Source organism: Pomacea canaliculata, linkage group LG2, assembly GCF_003073045.1.
Source record: "Pomacea canaliculata isolate SZHN2017 linkage group LG2, ASM307304v1, whole genome shotgun sequence".
Lineage (NCBI taxonomy): Eukaryota > Metazoa > Mollusca > Gastropoda > Architaenioglossa > Ampullariidae > Pomacea > Pomacea canaliculata.
The window spans coordinates 27902979-27925324 of record NC_037591.1 but is presented as its reverse complement, the minus strand read 5'-3'; the positions used below and the strand labels follow the sequence as shown (position 1 = coordinate 27925324).

The 22346-nt window shown below is 39.2% G+C and overlaps 3 protein-coding genes across 4 annotated transcripts; all 3 read left to right on the top strand.

Moving 5' to 3' along the window:
• The first annotated feature begins 829 nt into the window (after window positions 1–829).
• LOC112557137 lies at window positions 830–6043 on the top strand. The gene is made up of 7 exons (XM_025226792.1): window positions 830–1174; window positions 1905–2110; window positions 2437–2585; window positions 2973–3114; window positions 3443–3579; window positions 4165–4312; window positions 4957–6043. Exons 3-7 carry the CDS (start codon window positions 2558–2560, stop codon window positions 5099–5101), a joined length of 600 nt encoding a protein of 199 aa, XP_025082577.1. The 5' UTR covers window positions 830–1174; window positions 1905–2110; window positions 2437–2557; the 3' UTR covers window positions 5102–6043.
• Window positions 6044–7850: 1807 nt separating this feature from the next.
• Window positions 7851–12980, top strand: LOC112557837. 2 transcript variants are annotated; one of them, XM_025227911.1, is made up of 7 exons: window positions 7851–8062; window positions 8812–9052; window positions 9474–9616; window positions 9822–9972; window positions 10856–10992; window positions 11312–11462; window positions 12355–12980. In XM_025227911.1, exons 1-7 carry the CDS (start codon window positions 8032–8034, stop codon window positions 12380–12382), a joined length of 882 nt encoding a protein of 293 aa, XP_025083696.1. In that variant the 5' UTR covers window positions 7851–8031; the 3' UTR covers window positions 12383–12980. The 2 variants fall into 2 exon arrangements, with proteins under 2 accessions (XP_025083696.1, XP_025083694.1); XM_025227909.1 differs by having other exon boundaries at window positions 8809–9052.
• Window positions 12981–15603: 2623 nt separating this feature from the next.
• LOC112558017 lies at window positions 15604–21533 on the top strand. Its single transcript, XM_025228198.1, has 7 exons — window positions 15604–16238; window positions 16473–16680; window positions 17143–17288; window positions 17578–17728; window positions 18353–18489; window positions 19656–19806; window positions 20820–21533. The coding sequence occupies exons 2-7, from the start codon at window positions 16646–16648 to the stop codon at window positions 21169–21171; spliced, it is 972 nt and encodes a 323-aa protein (XP_025083983.1). The 5' UTR covers window positions 15604–16238; window positions 16473–16645; the 3' UTR covers window positions 21172–21533.
• The last annotated feature ends 813 nt before the right edge of the window (window positions 21534–22346 follow it).

Sequence of the window (22346 nt, the reverse complement as noted above, 5' to 3'; positions counted from 1 at the left end):
ACAAAAAATTAAGAAAGCCAAGAATTTTTTTAAGTAATAAAAAGGAAATAAAGGTAAAGCAATAATAAAGTAATAATAAATAAAGTAATAAAAAGAACAAGTCCTGCAAGATAATGCTAACTATGAAAGTTAATTATAATGCAGTTTTAGACCAAACATTAACGCTTGCAACAAAAAGGGAAAGACATCCAAACTTCCAAATATTGTAAACTAAAGTGGGGAAAACCCAGGTGACGCCTAAACATTTCATGTACGATACTATTATACATTAGGTCTTTTTTTTAAAAAAAAAACCGTTCAAACTGCATGATTATCAACTTCTCTTTTTTCAGGAAAGAGTATGTTTAATCTGGTTTCTTACAAATGGAGTTTGTTTTCACATTTGGCCGCCGGACATCAGAGAGCTGCAGTTCCGAGCAAGAAGTCAGAAAGTACCCACATATTAATCAAAGTCTTCTCAGGCAGCTAATGAGCTGAGGGAGTGTTGCCGATGATCAGAAACCGTCAGGTAAACACACGGTGCGCTCGCGGCCTGTACTATGTCATACGTCAATCACATGACACATGTCGCATAGTTGTAGGTACTCTTTTGACACAAGATCCATCTTCTCCACGTCTGCTACACAACATTTATTAATGATGAAGCAAAGAGAAAAGTGGAAAATGGACAGACAAGTTAAAAGAACTAATCTACAATTAATAAGGCAAGAAGCAAGTCGAAATTTTAAAAAATCTGAAAAAAGTGTTAATGGACAATTGTAATGTTTGGATGTTTAGCCTGTCGTCAGTTTACACCTATCAAATGTTTCAGTTTCAAACAGTGGAGAAATGATGAATGGTTTTCTTCCTGTGCCAGTCTCAAGTCATGTTTACTAGTGACGTCCTCAGGCAAGCCTCTCCAGTCACGTGACCCTGTGACGTCACGTTGCTATGTCTATCCTGGAGCTGCTTTATCGTTTTAGTTCAATGGCAGGAGTAGATATCTGTGATTACTGGTTAAACGATTTTTCGAACGAACATCACAGCTTACCGAGACCGTCCAGTTAAAAAAAAAAATCATTTTTACATCTTCAACCCTCAGCAGGAACTACACCTGTGACCTCCACGCCAGCTTCTGACTGTCCCCTGCCACATCACCTGGGCCCCGGAATGGCATACCTTAAAATCTTGCACGGTGAGTGTTAGCACGGGGCAAAAAATGTCAGCTTAAACGCCCGTTTTGTAAAAGATATTAATGTCTGTGATTTGTCACTGACAGGACCAGTGTGGATTTAATGGTGGCACACTACCTTCAGTCCTCAGCCTTGTTTCAATCAGTATGAGGGTTACAATTCCTCCGCTACATCTAAAATAGTTCACTTGTTTATAAAGTAATAAAATGAATTTAACAAAATAGTGTTCTTTAACTATCTGTCTTTATCACATAGCATTGAAAATGTTTTCAGATTGTTTCTTGTGAGCTAACTTTTTTTTTTGGCTGTTGTTTATTTACTATTTTTGTATTTAATTTTTTGCGCACTCTATAATGTCTATTTCTTTTGATGAGATTTGGCTTTGTCTTATTAAGGTATGCATCGTCTTTACAAATGAGATAATTTCATAGAGAGGAGAAATGAGACTGATTGGCAATGTGCAGTGGAAATTAGAACACAGAGGAGAAAATAATTAACCTTAAAGATACGGCGTATACATAAATATTCCAGCACTAAATGTTAACGATGCAAACACACACACACACAACAAATCATATATATATATAAACTATATACAAATTATGCATACAATGATTTTCTGACACTTTACACGCCAAAAGATACTTTAAGCTGTGTAGTACACATCAGAAGAATTAATCTGCGCTGTAAACAACAGATGTGTTTAGCAGATTCCCTTTCTGTTTTGTCCAGTCGTTGCTGTTGTCGCTGTGATTGTCAGCCTACAGGGAGTGTGTGAAGCTCAGGCCACGGCTTGCCAAGTGACATTTCTAAACACCTTCACGCAATGCGTCACCAACAGCTCACTTGACGCCGACCACTTCTTGTGGCTTAACCCGGGATGGCACCGCGGGTAAACAGCCACCCGACTTACCTGCTTTTACTCAACAAGCCTGCCAGTCAGTATTGCTTGAACTCACTCACTCACTCACTCACTCACTCACTCACTCACTCACTCACTCACTCACTCACTCACTCACTCACTCACTCACTCACTCACTCACTCACTCACTCACTCACTCACTCACTCACTCACTCACTCACTCACTCACTCACTCACTCACTCACTCACTCACTCAGCAGAAAGGCAGAAAAAAAAACAAACTTCTAAATAAATCACAACTTTAGAGAGTAGTCAAACCGAGAGAATAACTAGCAGGCATTTTTTTTTTTTTTTTGCACTACACGGATGGTTTCACTATCGTTTGCTGTGAACTTGTTCTAGGAAGGAGCAGGTTCTGTTAGACTGCAGCTCCAGACTCCTGAGCAGAGTTCAGGCAGTTGCTGCAACTGTCTGCTCGGACTCTGACAAAAGCGCAGTGGTGCAGTTCCACCAGAAGGTCTTCATGAACCTCCATAAAAAATGTGCTCATCGTAAGAATCTCTTGCTTTAATGCTCTGGGATTTATTACAGATTGCTTGTACCCGTATTCCATGTATCTATTCATATATATAGATATATTGTATAAATTGTGAAGCCGTCTGAAGCCATTTTTCTAATCACTAGTAGACTCTTGTAGTTTAGTGTGTTGTGGAAAAGTCACAATGCCATAATGCATATTTATTTTCTGTTTCTCCATTTCCCTGTCGAAAATGACATGGAAACGTATGTGCTTAGAAGAGCGATCTTACCTTACTTTCCTCACTGAAATGAATAATGTCCAATCAGAAAAGCTTGCTCTTTTTCAATTCCTAACTAGTCTTTTTGAGAGGAAGATGATACAGTTTTCGTTCTCCATAATTAACATATTTTTATTCCAGCTTGCCGAGACCAGCTGGTCCCCAGCCTTCGACAATGCTACACCACGGCGGGGCTGAACTCAGCTCTCTTCCGGCCGAACATCACTTTGCCAAGATACGATCTCCTTGGTAACACGAACGATGTTGTGAATGCTTTCTGCAGGCAAGTCTTTTCCGAACTGCTATAGAGATAAAACAAGAGTAATTTTAATTTTTTTTTTTTTTGGTCTTAAGAACGCAAGCTATCCAAACTATAACGAATTTTCTGCCCTTAATTTTTGTTTGTTAAAAATATTCGTTTTTTTTCTTTCTCTGTTCCTAAAACTCTGGGAAAGAAGAGATTGACAAAGTCAGTCGATGGTATCTTGCTGAGCGTCACGTGGTATATCAAGGATAGCATAATATCATTTTTGTGACAAAAACTTCCCAAGACTAATATGAACATTATTTTTAACGTGGACTGTAACAATATTCTAACATTATTCTTGCAGTAAAAGAATCACTTTGGTGGAATGCATGCAAAGCAAGGTAGCGGGGTGTCCTGAAGCCCCCCAAATTCTGGGGTCTATCGGAATGGACCTACAGTCATTCAACGAGACCATCGCCTTCCTCTGCGACAACAGCCCCAGTGAGTATTCTTGACCAGCAGACATCTTTAACAGAATGTACCCGAACGACACAAACACCTGTCGCAGAGTAGGCATCAGTAGCCACCCGATTAGGACGAGTGACTATGTTTAAACAATGCTGCCAATGAGGGAAGTTTTAACGGTAATCATACACTTTCATGACATTTACTTGCCATCACAGCTGACAATGAATAGATGACTTTTGACTTGCCTTACTAGCTGTTGTCCTCTTCCTCTGAATATTTCAAACTCTATAATACTCAAGAGTAAGTGATTTTAATTAAATATGATCTAGAATATTTTAAAATACTTCCAGAACAAAGGCTTCAGTGATCTGTTTTGGTATTATCCACGAGGGTGTTCCCGAATTTCCGTCTAGCCTCTGTGTTCTGACAATCACTGCATAGCATGGAACTTATTGTGAAGCAAGTTAAGTGTTTGAAAACCCCTAAACCGTTATCTGAGGGCGCTGCCAGCCCGTAGCTACCCTCCCTTGTACGAAAAAGCAGCTTCAATAGAGACTGTGTTGTAACAAAGTTTAATGTTCAATCACTCAAATGTTTCTGCGCGTGCTGTCCGTTAAGTCTACCTGCTAGGAGCTCGATGTTCGGCAAACGTCAGCGCGGAAGAGACGAAATGTCAGAATACCATGACAACGGAGTTACGGCAGCTGGAGTATCAGTTCCAGACACTGGACATCTCCGAGGCTGTCTTTGCCGCCGATATCTGCAGGTGAGATCTTGTGAAACTTTCTGGTCAGAGAAACGCAATCTTTATGAGTCAAGAATACTACAGTATTATCATTGAACCTTTATTATGTAGAAACAGTGATAGCGCATCGTTGATTTTGAGCAATTACTTGCATTAATTTGTTTCCTTCTTCGCAACACACCTTTCGATAGTCAAGATTAAATAAAACTCGTGACCCTTACCTTATTATCACTGCTGTATGCCAGGTACTCCCTAACAACCTAACAACAAAGCTTTAGGGAAACGCCTCAGAACTCTACCTTGGTAACATTATAATAAACAGCTGTAATATAATATTTAGATAAGTATTTTTAAAAGTCACTTATGGCGATAAAAGCAGATTATTCTTTAATAAGCCAATATTCTAAATCATCCTACATATCCAAAACTGGTTTGTTTCTACCAAACCTGGGTATCTTTCCCAAAAGCACACGATTGTTTATCTTTTGCTTATGACAAAGAGAAAGATTGATGAACTTCAGGGGATAAAAAAAAATATGCTGTAACATATATCAAAAAAGGGGGAAAAGAATAAGAAGGGGTCAAGCTAGAATGTATTTTCCGTTACCCAGGCGAAAATGCCTTCAACAAAAACAGTAAAAATAATGATTGTTTACTGTCGACAGAATACGAATGGATCACACTCGCTGTGACCTTGTACGGCCTGGCCAGAAGAGATACTGTGACAAAGTGCCCGGATGTAGTTTTAGGCCTGCGCAGAGAGCAGGAGTGTGCGCTGCTTCCGGTGACCTGCAAAAGAGTTCTGGCTGATCGAGTGATCGACATGTGTGACCCAGTTCGTTTCCTTAGAGATAAGCGACAGAATTTTATTACTGCTTCCGGTTTAACCAGTGGAACAACATTCCAAATGTCTTTCTCTTACATTCTTGTTGCAGTTTCCATCCTGTTTTATTGCTGTATTCCTATTTGACATAGGACCTCATCTCGGCTTCAAAGCAAATAAATGGATTGCATTTACAGAAGTATTAAAAGTCATAACTGTTTCTGTCCCCGAACCTTTCATCACCATGCCATCATGCCTAAAGCCATCTCTATGTATATTTCAATAGCATCTTATCTAAAATCTTAAAGACTATCGTGTTTTTGTGAAGCCAGAATGAGCTAAAACTTAGGTGATAGGTATAGAACAATTACCTGCGACATGGTCAAGAAATTCAAACTGGAATCACTTCTCATTTTCTCATTCAATTCTAAAGTTTACAATATGTATATAACACAAAACAAACTTCCATTAACATTATATAGTTCATCAATCATTGATGTTCCCTGTGTACATAGTGTCAGATTTTTTTGCACAGCTCAAGTTTACATGTTTGTTCATTCATAGAACCTGTTTATCTTCTTCTACTTTTCGACTTGGTTTCTGTGACAAATTAAATACTCTAAAAATTTCAGCATCTGTATTACTTCATGCTATAACTGACCTCTCACCGATTCTTATAGCTTTTGTTCTTCTATCCTCGATCATTCACTTACCGACTCTTTTTTTTCATTTTCCTCTGCAACTTTTGCCTGCCTTTCAAGATATTTGTTCTATAAAATTATTTACAAAATTTTTAATTAAAACGAAGACTTTATATAACTGAATCAACTATTTCAAACAGCAAATAATAAAATCGTGATCTTGCTCACTAGAAATTTGCACTTGTCCTTTATTTTCAGTCCTACGCTTGTTGTTCATGCACGTGAACGATTTCTAGGTTAGCGTAAATTATTCTCATTATTCCTAAACTTAATCCAAACATATTAACATATCATGGATAATTTTAACGATTATTTTGTGAGACATTTTGAAGTATTTAAATAATTTCTGAATTTAAATTTGGCAGACCCTAGAAACTTGATAGCTTCATCGTTGTGTCATCTGACTTGAAAATACTTTACCTGAAGTGGGCATGAAGTGTTTTGATTAACAGTCTCTTTACCACCCAACACAAGTCTGAGCATCGAATTGCCAGATATATACAATATTCGTTTTTATAGAATTCTAGTTCTGTCAGACAAATTTGGATTTTGCGACCTTCTTTCAATATCGCTCAATGGCATGTTTCGGGTCGAGGGTACAAGAAGAAAGTGCAAGCTGAAGGATCTCTACGTATCTCTTACTGTAGGGGACGGTCATTACAGTGAACAAGAAAATAAATCCAGAAAAAAGATCATCACATCACAAAGCAAAGAGGTTCCTCTACTACTTCAACAAGCGAGAACGTCCTCACCTTGTTGATAGCGTCAATAAGTGATAATGAGTTTTTAATGAGCAGCCTTATGTGAGCCATAAAACTAAAGCCTCTGTTCTGATTGGTCTACAGCCCTCGTGAGTCAGCAGAGGTCGTTTCAACTTAAAACTTTGAGTCGCCGGTATAATATCCTTCACTTTTTGACGGATGAGATGCAAAACTTTGCCTCCCATTCCCCTCCCCCTACTTCTCCCCCTTGGCAGAGTATTTGAATTATTGTTCCTAGCTCTAGCTTTATATCTATTACTGTCCGAAGGCCGAGATGGTTTGGCTCTAGGGAAGCAATAAATTGTGTCGAACTGTGAGAAACTTGCTGTCGAAACAGAGATGATCAGTACGTTGGGATATTCAGTACGTGGCAATTCAACCTGTTGACTACATGTTTCTACTAGCACCCAGCATAGCTTTTTGCACACACCACAACAATAAGACTACAGCGAACAAACATGGCTGTACTGTATGTCATAAAGAGCATAAAGTCAAGAAGAATGTACGCAGATGGTTGGTCTGTTTAATTTTTCCTTCCACTCTTTATTTTTCAATGTGATCTTGTTTTATTCATTTCCATTCATGTCAATATCATATTTTGATTCAGTAATCTTTACAGATATGGCGGAGTTCAAATACTTTCAATAATGAGAAACCTATAGCTGATTAACTAGCAACGAACCTCTTGACCGTTACTGTAAACTAAACAATTAAAGGTGAAACACATTCCATTTACCTGCATAGAGGACAAGAATTACTTTGCAAAATTGCAGTTGGCTAAGTGAAATAAAAAGACAAAAGTCCTCAAAATGCCATAAAAATTATCTTAACCTAATTAACATTTAAACTGTAATTGCAAAACAGTAAATAAAGATGTGTCAACTGCTCTTTTTTTAAGCGAGAACTTCTTAACTCAAACAACAGCTACACGAGGAGAGAATGACTGCGACTGCCCAGTAGTCAACTGTGGAAAGTAGAGGTTAGAAGCGGTCAGCAGGCGGATCAGCCTCTCGTGATGGTCACTGGCCTGCGGGGAAGTAGATGCTGTCCGCCCAAGAACCAACTGACACGTCACCCTTCCGGGGTTAGGACTGTACTTTACACAAGGAAAGCTGACATCCCTTCAATCAACTCTCTGTGTAGGAGGACCCTCCCAAACTGTTGCCCCGAGCTAAGTCACCTGTCTGTCACGTGACGCAGCGTCCTGACCCAAAGGTCATCTTCGCCTAATTGAGAGGTTAGCGGTTAACTCTTTAAAAGGGCTTTAGTGCCACGCGACTCCAACACCATTTTCGAGGTCGCTAACCGATGCGAACCTCTGCTCATAAAAGATAGTGTATACAGTAGCCTTTAAAAAAAGCCAAGAAACCAAAAAAGAAACCTAGAAGAATCAACAAAAACATTGAAGACTTGGAAAACTGCAAAAGAAAAACTACTACAGCATTTTAATATACAATGAGTCGTCAATTTATTTCACTAATTGCAGGTGAGTTTATTTGTTTGATTATTTGTCTCGTGGCTTTCGCAGTTTTTGTTCCTTATCAGCATATGGCAGAACGAGAAAGACTTCGTAAACAATAATAATAAACTGCTAGACAAAATATGAAGAAGTAAAATAATAACATTTAGGTGATTTGTACATGGTAACAGGGGATACTTATCAGAGCTGTGAATATTGTTACACTGTGCTCAATCATCTAACGATTGGAAAAATTTGCCCAACATCTGGAAGGATTATGTGGGTTATTTAGACTGAAAAAAGCAACTTTTTTTGGACAAATATTCTTGAATACAATTTTAGAAAGATTATGAAATAAGCATGGGCAAATACTAAAAGTGCCTAATTCAACTAGTGTCAAAGTATGTGAAGAACTGCAAAGTCTTTATATCTAAATTACGAAAAGCTTGTAGGATATAAAACCTTTTCTTCATCTTCGTTCCAACTTTCATCATTTGTAAGTTCTAACGAGAATAATCATCTAACTTGTCTAAAGCTTGTTATTGGTAGATGTCAGTTCTAGCCTGCTCACGGCTGAAAACGATCTCAAGTCAAACTTCTAGCTGCTCTGTCTCCACGTCATTCTTTTTTTCCCTCTTTCTTTCATTTGTCGGTCTTTGCTTACTTTATCTGATCATGAAAAATGTCTGGTAAAGTCAGCCATCTTGTCATCAGATCATCAGTCAGCACGCTTCGAAATTTAACTGAAAGACATACTGCTCAATCTACTTCAGCAGCTCTCTGCGCCTGCGCTGTGGTTTCTTCCGCTCAAGGACAGGGGCCTCAGCAGCCACAGCAGCCACAGCAGCCACCACAGCCTGGACCATGCACGACTGGTCTAGAGGAGCAGCTTCCCACCCAGTGCTTCGCAGCTAATGGGGTAGACTACCAGGGGGTGCTTTTCCTTCTGTCTGGCAACCGGACCGGAGCCATTCCCGCAGGCTACGACTTCGCTTCCTTCAGAAAAGCTTTGTGCGAGTGAGTCGTGAATTTAGCCTCGCGCCAGCGAAAATATTGCCGTGGGCAAGTGGCATATATATATATCAATTCATATTGCTAATATATCAGTGGCAAATAAATACTGTCTTTTGTGTTCAAAGGCTGGATACACAGTCCACTAACTACGTCTAGAGTGTACTGTGACCAGGTCCTTGGTCAACTTGCTGTTAGAACTCGTTGAACCCCTTGAGAGTGTGAGATTGTGTCGCTTTCGTTGTCTTTTGTCTGTTTTGTTGCTTTCGACCCTCTCTTGCTTGTACATGTGTGAAGAAGAGCACGCTTACATCGTAAAGACTGCTTCAATGTTGTGTAGTAAAGTCCACAGGCATTTTCAGCCCAGAGCCTCATGTATTCCTACAGTTTAACAATTATTCAGTATCTTTGGTATGTTTTAATCAAGGGACAAACAGGACCTCATTATTCCCTGTGTACTGAGAATGATGCAGTCCTGGAACAGAACCACTTGCACACTTCAGGACAGGGAGCTCATGATGGCCAGGGGTGGACAACTGTTAGCCTATTTGGACGCAATATGTGGAAGTGGTCAGTAGATCAGTTCATGGTCTTCCTAAAGAAAACATTCTAATGTTTTGTTTTTATCATCATGGCTATCATTGTCTTTGTCAGAACACAAGCAAATATCTACGTACAGTCCACAAAATTTAAATTGCTGATCAAAAGCAAGATCTTTCAAGTATTATGCTACTGAAAGCAACTAACATTTGTCAATAAAACACATCAATTGCAGCTTGCGAAGGGGAAGCGACACAGAGGATGCTGCAGTGTTTCGCGGCAGCTCAGTTGGACCCAACCCCTTTCCTGAACCCCAACGCCACTCTTCTCAGTGACAGGTTCCCCATGATTGGCGACAGCATGGCGAATGCGGACAACTTCTGCAGGCTAGTGAACCGACTTCTCCATACTAAATTTCCTTATCTTCGACCAGTTTTCATGCTTTGTGGAGTTCTTCCTTATCCTTTTGTGCTTTCCGTCTTATTTCTCTCATTTTTTGTCTATATCTTGTGTTTTGTTTGTTTGCATCATTGTTTCTTTCTATTGCTTCATTCCTTCTATCATTTGATTAATCGGCCTAACGACGATTTCGCCTTAGACCACTATTTTACTCAGAACGAGGTTGAATGAAAGAAAGTAAAATGCTGCCAAAAAAGTAAAGAGAACCGAAAGAAATATTTTTATTATGCATCCGATACTTTTGTATTTAAACTTTTCATTTCAAGCCAAAATATTGGAAGGATAAGAAGTGACAAATAAAAAGAAATTAAATGAAGAAACAGCCCAAACAAACCAAATAAGTGTAAAAACCACAATAGTTTAAACGAATTGGTTCAAAGGAAGTAAAAAAGTTAAAATATTGAGTTTTCCCTGATATTTGTGTGTGTGTCTCCCAGATAGCATTCAAACATTTTAAAATAAAAGACGGATCAATGTCATATCATTTCTGATGTTCCATAACAACAGTACAATGTTTGATTGCTATTCGGATAAAAATATTGATAGTACCCACATCTCGCATTGTTTATGACACTTTTCCCTTGCCGACCATAGGGACGTATTTGTCCCATGCTGTATCTCAAAAACTGGGAATATCCGTTTCAAATAAACATTTTTGGAATCTACAGGTCATTTTACCCCTAAATATGTCAGAATAACTAAAATTATATGCATATAATACTTACGGTCCTCAAAGGGTCAAGCGTCAAAAAAGACAATAAATACTGTAAATCTTTGATTGATTTATTTATTTATCGGTTTATTAAACAGACTTAAAACCCAGCTATTTTCGTGCCTGACCCCCGTGAGCGACTCCTGTCCTGCCTTTGCCAAGCGACTGTATGCCCTGGGCATTGACATCCGGGCCATGGACAGCGCCACCACTCTCCTGTGCACCAACACGGCCCGTAAGTGTCTCCGAACATCCCGACACGGGTGGATGATTATACAGCTGAACACAGTCTAGAAGAAATGCGTGTGTAAATGTGTACAAGTGGATTTGTAAACAACACTCAAGTGTAGTATGTGTGTTAGAGAGAAAGAGAGAGTGAGCGAAAGTGAGAAGAGTTAGAGAGAAAGAGAGGCTTTTTGGTTGGTTGGTGTTTAATGCCGTGCCAGCAACTACGGCTATATCACGGCAAGAGAAAGAGAGGCGGGGAGCAGAAAATGGAAAGAGTGGAAGAGCATTATCCACACAGTCACTGTTACGACCATGTTTTTTTCTAGAATACTTGCAGGCTTTGCAGTGTTTCGCCAATCCGACGCCTTCAGTCGCGCAGTGCTTGTCTCAGTCGGAGACCCTCGTGGTGCAGACTCTTGATGGTAGATACAGGACAGGAGCTCTTGCACCATCACAGTTTCTACCAAGCCTTTGCGAGTAGGGTTACATTTTAGTTTGTACCAGAAAATTTTACAAAATGAAGATAAATGAAAGACTGACAAATGAAAGTCAACACTTCCTCTTTATTTCTAGTCTTTCTTTTGCTGTCTTCTTTTAAATTGTATTATTATTTTTAAATTGGAAGCTCCTTTCATTTATATATATATATATAATTATTTTTATATACAATATAAAATCTAGACATTCTTCTTCTCTGATGCTCTTTAATTCTTTAATAATTCCTTCGTGGTGATTTTTTCACTTTGTCCTTATATCTATATATGTGTGTTCTAACTTAAAGTCGATAAGAAACAAATTGCTTCCTGTTTGAGACCTCTGTCTGTATGGAATTTGCACGTTTCCTCCTTGTATAGAGGAGTGATCCTTTTCCCTAATTCGGTTTGTTTAGAAGTTTCTTGATTTTTTTATATAAAATGTTATTATATCATATAAACGTATCCTTTGTTTGTGTGCATATTAATTAGTCTGTTATTAAATTGAATTTTTTGTATCAGTTACATTTATTTCGTTATACATCGTTTCACTCGAAGAATTCTATCTCGTCAAGTGTATAAAATCCTACTAAATTTCGGGTCATCGTAGAAATAGTAAACGTCATCTGACAAACAAGAAACAAAGAAAAATGAATGAAAAGGTAAGTCCTATGAAGGAAACCAAAACCAGAAAAAAACAACAAAATCTAGATATCTGTTAGGGTTATATTTATTCCTTTGTTGTCAGTCCGTCCTTCCGTCTGTATGTATGTCCGTCCTCACAATTCTGGCCTTTCTGATAAAGGTATAGCGAGAAAAACTTTGCACTTATCGCTAATCTCTTTTCCTATATTCCACGCCTGCCCCACTCAACCTTTATTTTTTTTCTTTTGCAGAATAAAGCTGAGTCAGATACAAGTGTAAGCTGACAGCCTACGGTGAATCGTGCAGTAACTTCGTTGCTCTTCGTAAGTCCTTCGACTGCGCCATCTTGCCCTCCCCTTGCCGAAGCATCGCGTCCTTCAACGCCGTGTGCGGAGCTGCGCAGTGACCTCAGACTAGCACTTGACCTGCCAAACCCTCATCGCATGCCACAGATATCAGAAAACAAATAGAATTACGAATACACTGAGAGCAAACTATAAAAAGACAGTAAATTATAATATTGCTATAGTAATTACAGAAGTATAAATACTTGTTAACTGCTAGCAGCAAAAGAATGTTTGTTTTAGTGAATTAACCATCGAAATAGTTCAAAACCAAATTACCTTTTTAGGTAAAAAAACACATGGAATATTATGGTTCTGTATGCTTGAGGGTATGAAAAAGAAGACGCAAAAGATTAGTGTGGATAAAGTAGATGCTTCGAACATGTGAAGTTTTTTTCGCTGCTATGTTATTTTCACAATAGCCTTACAATGTCTTGAAGTCGACAGATCTCACACGGAATAGTTATGAAATATATTATTATAAGACACAGAAGTGTACACAATGTCTTGAAATAAAAATCACCTTGGCAGTCTGTCTTTCGTTGTGGTTTTGCTCTGAGTTGACAAAAATGGCACTTCATTGTTTTTATCAAGAACTGAAAGAAACAAAAAGAAAACTAAATAGTAGGGGATATTCACGTTGCTTTAACTGGTGTAGGCGATTTCTGATTGATGATGCGTGATGATGACGACAGCAACGAAGATGTCCGATTGACTGTAAATTGCAAGAAGTTATCTCATTTGCAGTTCTGTTGCTCGTTCATCGGTTTATTCACACTTTCTTTGTATCCCCGTCGCGTGCGGGTTAGCTGTACATGCTTCTTTGGATGTATGTGCGTGCACGCGAAGGTGAGCGCGAGTGTCGTGTGGCGTCTGAAAAGTAACATTGTTGGTGTTACAATTGCTTTAATTCCAAACAACTACGGGGTTTCTCCTTTAAAAATTATTCCCCTTTGAGTCTAATGCACTTTTCATCTTCCTCTATCGTGTTTTTATGCACTGGTGGAAAGATTTTTCTGGGATGCCCCTCAGCTCGTCATTACCGTCGTCTGCTTCACTATAACAGCGCACCTGCTCACAAACAACATTCGCATCCGACAGTTCATGGCCGAGAAGAACATAGCCGTCCTGGAAAAACCTTCCCATTCACCTGATCTTGCTCGATGTGACTTTTTTCTTTTCCCTAAGCTCAAGGGGATCATCAAGGGGATACCTTTTGAAAACGTATAAACCCTCAAAAGGTCCGTACCGATGGAGCACATGGGCATTGCAAAAAAATAATTCCAGAAGTGCAACGAAGCATGGCAGAGAAGAATTTAAATATGTGCGCTAGATTTGAGGGGGGTTACTTTGAAGAGTGTCCCAACTGGAAAGGGATGCCCAGAACCGGGTCCGATGGCGGGTGTGCTTGCGGCCCTATGGGGCAAATAGGCGCAAGAAGACTTTGAAGAGTAAAGCATGAAATTTGTTGTTTAGAATATAAATTTTGTGACACCAGTTCCGTTTACTTTTCAGACATACCTCGTTTGTGCGTGCGTGTATATACTATAAATTCGTTTATTTGGTGCCGTCTACAACCTTATTGTAAGTCGCACAGCACTTGATTCCGTGATATTATATTTAGTTATATGTGAAGTAATGTCCAATCGTCCCAAGAATCCACAAATTCACATGTTAAACTATGTTATGTTCCAAAAGGGTGAACATTTCTAATAGCGGGTGCAGTGGCATTTGATGTCAGTCTAAAACAGTGACATAATACAGCGTCTATTTCTAGATAATTAAAAAGAAATGAAATTCCATTTCAACATGTAATCGTTATCTATATCAAAAGCCCATATCTTGACTCGATTTCGCTGATCCAAAAGATCTAAAACATTCTTCAAGCAAGTAAACGAGATAGTGTTATACACCTTCGCATTCATCCCTTGATTTCTGCACAAAAACTTTTAGAACACAAACTGTCTTTATTCTGTTTCAGGCTTTCCGTAGGTTCTGCTTATTTTTCCTGCCTATTCACTACACCCCACTCTGGCAACTCACCAATTTTTTAGACAATCGCCTTTTCACTATTTCCAAAGTGAATAGAAAATTGATTAACATATGTTCAGTCATTAAAAGTTATTTCTGCAAAATTTTCTTCCACATGCCATTCACTATCATCAGTCAGTTGACATTCCAACGTGCATGGAAGACAACTCTTTTGACCGAGCGCTATACGGACATTATTAATCCGTCGTTCGTTGTCTCCCTTTGTGCAATCGTGTCTTTAACCATTGTCTTTTTAGCAGCTTGCGTTAGTCGAGGATTTCTGACATACTGGGGGAAGCGACAGAAAAATGAACGGCCTGTCTATATGCTCATATAGTGTCTTTCTGTATGAACTGCTTCGCACAGAAGTACAAACATCGCTTTGCCCAGAAAGAGGCCAACAAATAAATACAGTGTAATTAACCAATAATTTATTTAATTTGTAAAGCGCATTTCCCCCTTACGGAGAAGAGCTCAATAAGCTTTGTACAAAAGACTTCAAACAAACCGAGATTTCTAACTATACAATAAAGAAATAAGCAACGGCATGGCATCGTGGCAAAGCTAAGTGGTGTATGCATCACGTTGTCAAGGACTTAACCATTGGACCTCAAGTCACGTATTCAAAGATATTTGTAATATCCCAAGTTTAACCTCTTTATGTGCGGGATTGTGTCTGTATGATTATGGCTACAGAACTTGGAGGTGGAGGTATGGGATGGTGGTGGGTGGGTGGTACACATTACGATTTGGAGAAATATATTTTATTCTGAGATCAGGGAACACAGCCATTTAAAAAAAATCTGCATCCTACTATAGACCTTTAATAACAAGGTTTGACTCAACACCTAAACTGAGAAGCAGATCTCGAGCTACCCATGAAAAAAAAAAAAAAAAAAAAATATCAAGAAATTACCAACTCTGCGAACGAATAGTCACATCACTCAAGACACCCAGCATCTGCAATTTCACTGCTCACGAACATTATTTCATAAAATAAATAGACTCAGAGGAGCGACGACATTGAATTAGACTCGAGAACGGAGTTACCTCCCGTGAGTCACGTGCTTCCTGTTTCGTTCCTGTTGCTTAATGAGAACGTCCCTCGCCTTGGGGAAACGCTGCTCGTTGTAGACACAGAGTCTGGGAGGCGCCCACCTCACGCTTTATCGATGAAACCGAGGTTGGAAATAGAGAAGATGATGCAGTACGTGGATAGGATCGGTCGACGAACGTCATGACGACACCTGGGGCCGGCGGCACCGGCCCGAGGTAGAGGGAGAGCCCATCCTTTAATGAATTAGAGACTCATTACGTCTGTCCTGCCTTCACTTCCTAGTTTTCTACTGTAGAGAATACCTGGCGGTCGAGCGCAGACATTGACAACCTTTCAATCACACTCAGACGGCGAGTCTTCGCCCGTCACGGCTGCCCCGAGCTCAAGCATCACGTGACTAGGACCCCTGACCAGGAAATAAGTTTTCTATTCATAGGACGTCGACGGGGAATGTGTTCGCTAAACTGACAAGAAAAAGCAGCTTTGGCGCTTACGATTCTGGAAAAAAGGAACATCAGGTGTTTTGACTAAATAGTTTGAATCTTCATACACTGGAGCTCTTCAATCCAATTGAACGAGACTAGCACAGCCACTGATAGCACACAAAAAACTATTTTAGGATAAGTTTCACATTTGCTGGACGATAATATCGAGGTAGGACATCTCACGCAATGTTTCTTCACTTTACTCCAATAACTACAAGGTGAGTTGGTATCGATCGTGGTGTTTCTTCTGCCATTTATACTTCTGTTACTCTTTCTTTTTATTTCTTGCTGTATGCCTCTCTTTTCTTCCTCTCTCTTTTAAATATTCGCTGAATACTTTAAGTATTCTGCATTTCAATATTCATTACTTTGACTGTACAGAAAATAATACCTCATTTCCATTAATTTATTTTTCTGCTTACAATCGTTATATGAATTCCTGTGTTCGTCAGTTTCCATCGTCTGCATTATCCTGTCATCTGTCCGCGGGCAAGTGCAGCCCGGACAATGTAGCAATGGCTTGGAGGAGCAGCTACCCACCCAGTGTTTCTCTGCAAATGGGGTGGATTATCAGGGCGTCCTGTTTGTCCTGTCTGGTAATAGAACGGGTGCTATACCCTCTGGCATGGATTACAACAGCTTCCGGAGCCTAATGTGTCAGTAAGTAGCAATCGTTCAAAGTTCTTCATGGGTATCAGCTCAGGAGTCACATGAGGCAACGACACATATTCCAGTCACCTCTAAGATCTAGTCACATTAGTCACCCTGGTGTGAATACATGCATGCATACTCATATACACACAACCATTACAACAAATCTGCGTCCGTGTGTACACTTAAATTTGAAAACAAATTATAAAGAGCCTGCTTTTGCATAAATCCAAGCACCAGTGCAGTTAAATATATAGAGTGTCATTTCTTCGTTTCCTTGTTGTTGTTTTGTTTCTCTGTTTCTTTCTTTTTTTCTGAATCTCTGAAACTTATCTTTTTTACTCCTCGCTTATACCTTTTTCCCAGCATACTCTCATTTATTATTTATTATAAGGCTTACCAAAGTCGCTTGCCTTTACGTTACATTTCTGTCAAACTTTTATCATAAACTCGTCTCGTTCGGCTCTAAAGGTCGGCCAAGCAAGACCTCATCGTGCCATGTATGCTCAAGCTGATGCAAAAATGGAATGTGACTACTTGTACCGAGCAAGACAGACAACTTATGGCATCCAGGGGCGGACAAATACTCGCATTCATGGAGAACGTCTGTACAGATCGTAAGAAAACAGTTTAAAAACAATTAAACAAACAGACAACTTTCAAATCAGAGCAAAGATGTCACAAAAGCCTCCCCTCTCATCAATTAAACACTTATATTATCATTATGTTATGAGAATTTATATTATTAAACGTTTCTCAGGTGCAAAACCTTCAAAACTTAAAAAAATAATATATATATTTATGGAGGGGGGCGTTTATGATTGAGAGGAAGTGTTTTTGTGTTTGAGAGAAAGAGCTTGCTTCAGCAATGCATAATGAGTGAATAAGAAAATAAATAAATTGCAGCTTGTGAGGGCACCGCAATACAGACTCTGATTCAGTGTTTTGCCGCGGTGCAAGTGGATCCGACCCCCATTCTTCATCCTAATGCCACAATTATCAGCGACAAATACTCCATCATCGGCAACAACTCAGATAGTGCAAAAACCTTCTGCAAGTAAGTAACCAATCGGAATTGTTTCCTTATCTTTACTACTATGCATCAAATATTTTTCTTCTATCCTGCTTTCATCACTATCCACATTTTCCCCGAGAATATAAAAGTCGTGTTTCCTTTTGTCTTTCTTTCTGTACTCACAAAAGGATGCAGATAAGATAAACTATAGTCGTAATTTTTTAATGCTTGAAACTCTCATTCATAGTGGAAAACGGCCCCTGTACAAAAGTAGTGCTGTCGTTAGGAACAATAATAAAAGCTTATTAAAATTTATTAAAAAAAAACAGAAAAAAATAACTGACCACCAAAGCTGGAAATCAACTCTATAACTAAAGAATTCACTCAGGCTTTAGAATTTCTGTTGGGTCTATCAAGATCCCAATAAAAAGACTCAAACGATCAAGCCTTGCAAATGATTACACTCTTCAAGATGAGAATAATTTATTATAAACAGTTCCATGCAGATTAAATAAAATGTTGCAGCATTTTCTGTGTACACTCCCTCTGTTTACAGCACTCTCATCAGCTGATAACATTGAGGTATTATTATTATCTTTTTTTTTTACATTGTCGACATGTCGAAAGCACGTGACTTCATTCTTGAACTGTTCCCCTTGTCCATAGCTCCAGGACACGTCTCTTCTCGTGCCTCGCCCCACTCAGCAATTCTTGCCCATCCTTGATCAATCGTCTCTACCTCAAGGGGGTCGATCTGGAAGCTATGGAACGGTCAACAGATGTTTTGTGCAAAGACATTGACCGTAAGTGGGAAAACGTACACATTTTTTCACAACACACGATGTGTCCAACTGTCTGAGATAGTATTAAGTTTAGGCTAACGAAGACCGTACATGTCAGGTCCGATTCATTTTACGTAATGACGCAAATGTTAACGATGTTAGGTGATCAATGACAGAAAGATAAGACTTTATTTATCCTAGATGGCAATTCGGGGCAGCTCGATATAAAAGCTAAAACAATACTACAACATACGCATATCGGCCTAACAGACTCAGACATTCATGGTTCAGACAGCTGTGTTCATTCGCGCACAGTATCATTCGAGAAGTCGTACGGCCGAAACAATGAAGGACGAAATTGTTATTGTACCAGGCAATAAGTTCACCCAAAGCTACACCATGGATATCTACTGGCCTGCTAAGAAGAGAGAGCAAAGATGTAGTGTGTCATTAGAGAATTTGACGAGATATTGACCTCCATGGATTACTACGACAATTGTTGTATACAATGATAAACAAAAGCGGGGGAAGCGCAGTGTTGTGGTGACCACAGTGCATGTTGTGATGTAGTCGGAAAATGTGCCAATGACAAGTTCTCGTTACTGCCTGTCAAGCCAAAAAGTGAATGATAATAGCTGATGGTCGAGGGAAAAACTCGTCACGGAGTCTTCTAGCTAGGATATGTGATTGGATGATGTTCAAAGCCGATGAGCAGTCAGCAAACTACAGTCGTGCATGAGCATTTGGATTCTTGAGGTGTTTGAACAAAGTATATAGGACAAACAGTTTAACATCATCAACACTCCGTTTGGACTAGTATGTAAATTGCAAGGAGTCAAGATATTTGTTAGTGGCATTTAGAATCAGTGCTTTGATGATTGTCTCCAATACTTTCATGACAAACAATTTTATGGCCACTGATCTAAAGTCATTGAGATGCTGATCGCCCCTATCGGATCTTTTCTATTGTTTGTAATGAATTTTATTATATGTAAGTCAAGCGCTTACACAGGCACGCAAAATCATACGCATAAACTTTAACGAACTCGCAAACACGCACTCATGCAGGCACGCGCACGCGCACACACACACACATATATTAATACAGTGCCATATACTAAACAGATTCTTAATATTATCAGTTGCTTTCTACAAAATTTCATGAGATGTTTGCATGGGTGTTGCAGAGTATACTCGAGGACTACAGTGCTTTACGCAGCCACTGCCCGCAACCGCACAGTGCCAACAGCAGAGCAGTCTGTTTATGCTACAGGTCTTAGAGGAGAGGTTCCGAATCGGGTCGACCAAACCCTCAGATTTTATGAGTCGCCTCTGCCAGTAGGTCCAAAACACACTTTCCAATGCTGTACAGTTGCTGCTTTTGCCCTTGTTACATTTGAAGTTGCTTCTAATCAATTAATAAATTAGTTAATCAATCAATCTATCAACCAAGTAACTTGCTAGCAAAAGAAAACGTAAATCATAGTCGTTGGTTCAAACATCACTCCCACAGTGCCACTTCCGTCTACGGACCTTTGGATATTTTTTTGCATTTCAGTGTTATACACTCATCTTCATTTTAACCTTCAAATCTCTCTTGATAAACGTATTTCTTTAGAGAATACATCATTTGTTCGTTTTCGTCTTGTTTGACGGAATATGAACATTGTTGGTGATTTTGATTTTGAATAATGTTCAGTTTAACAATAATAATAATATTTGTTATTATTTGTTGTTGTTGTTGTTGTTGTTATTATTATTGATCTCAGCCATTGCAGTGACGATTCTAGACGTCCTAGAAAATTCATCTATCACGAAGCTCGCAATTTCCGCTGAGCACCAGGACCACTGGAAGCTGGAGAGCAGTTCATCGAGCAGAGGATTATTAATGCCTTTATCTATTATTTCAGAATCAGATTATATGCATATACTTCATATCATGTGCACGCTTGGAAAGTTGTAATCGTGTGGAATGGAGGGTTTAAGTGAAGGTAAAATTAGGAAAAGCGCGCCACCTTTGCTAGATAAATGGATAGAAGGGATGTTTGACATTATTTTGCTGGAAAACTTGTTTCCTGTCACGGTGGCTTTACATTGTTTCTCTCTCTCTCCTCTCTCTCTCCTGCTTTATTTGTATAATGCTTGTATCGGAGCGTAGAGTTGCGTGCCGTTAACTGTCTTTGTCGGATGATAGGATGTTTCTGTCGTTTTCCCCCTTGATTAGAATTAGACCCGGCAGATAACGCTCGTGGAAACAATAAACAGCTCTTCAGAAAAGAGAATCCCTGAGGAATTATAAGACATTTTTTTTGGAATTCACTGATCCAAATCTGAATTTTTTTTTTTTTCAGAACGAGACTCAGCCACGTGGACTGCGAACTGAAAGCTTATGGCCAGTCGTGCGATGTCCAGCTTATCTCCCTTCGTAGTACTGTGGAATGTACGACTCTGCCTCGCCCGTGCAGAGAAACTTCTAGCATCAAACCGGTTTTCGACTCTCTGTGCAAAACGGTCACTACACCCTCTCCAGCAGCCACTGTTCGTCCAACTCAAGCTCCATCAAGCAATAGCGGTGGTTCGCAAAGCGGAGGCAATTCAGTGTCTGGTGCTGTATCAGGACCCAGGTCGACGTCATCCCGCCTAACGGCCACCAGTCACATAGTGTCTACTCTTGTCATGCTAACATGTATGGCGCTTTTGTAAAGAAAGCAAGAAATAAAGGAACGATTTTAGTTAAAAATATTTACAACAATTACTCATTAGGAATAGGAAAAAACTGCTCATAGCATAACGTTGACGGTGATTCTGAGTAATGAGTCTGCGCTTGTAACCTTGTCCTTGTAGGAAATGATCCGCCGATACAAATATGCTCTTGGCATTCAAGATGCCTTATAGTTTTTTTTAATCTCTTTTAAATAATAATAAATGTTTTGACAGACATTTGTGGTGGATGCAACATTTGATTTATTAATTTGCCCTTGGTTTTCCAAATCAACTGAAACCAGTTACGCATCGGAATAATACTGAGTTCATTATAGTTCCAAGATTAAAGTGTCAAGTCCTGTGTTTCTTGTACCATGTTTGCTTTTGTTAAATGCAGATGCATAAAAGGTCTTGTGCAGGTAACTAAGCCTTGCCTGCGGATTTTAAAGGACTAAATTTTGATGTAACAGGGGAAAATATTTTGTTGCAACAAAAACATCTTAATGTCCACTTATTATTCTGATTTGTTTTTTAATGTGCTGTAGCATTTGTACAAGTCACCAAATTCCATCTCCACAGTGCCGTTTTTAAGAGTCGAATATCACTCAAAATCATTAATATTAGTCTAAAACTTCAAAATGTAAAAATATTTTTTTTAATATGACCTAATGACAGATCTGTGTACAGTTTGTCAACAATTCTTGAGTGGGACTGAATATATACAAAGCGTTAGATGCAAGCATGCAGTCTCTGTAGTGTGTGTGTGTGAGAGAGACCAGGAATACTCCTAGAGAAGTAGTTCTCAAAGTATTTCGGACACCGGACCACTTTACTTAAGTAAAAAATATGGCGGACCACCAAGGCCTAAAAATCACTCTGTACTATGAATTTCAAATTTAAATTGCCGCATTTGTTTAATTAAAATTCAAAACTAAATGTCCTTTTGTGACAGTAGTATAGTAATAAGTTGACATAAAACTACCTCGTTATTTGTAATTAAAATGTTAATGCGAGGAATGCATCACTTTAAACATTACTTTGCTGACATATGACTGCAGCGGCGGACCACCTGACCTATGCCCGCGGACCACACTTTGAGAACCACTGTCCTAGAGCATGCTTTTAAGCAGCATTTACAGTAACAACTTTTTAATGGCACATTTAAGTGCTATGCA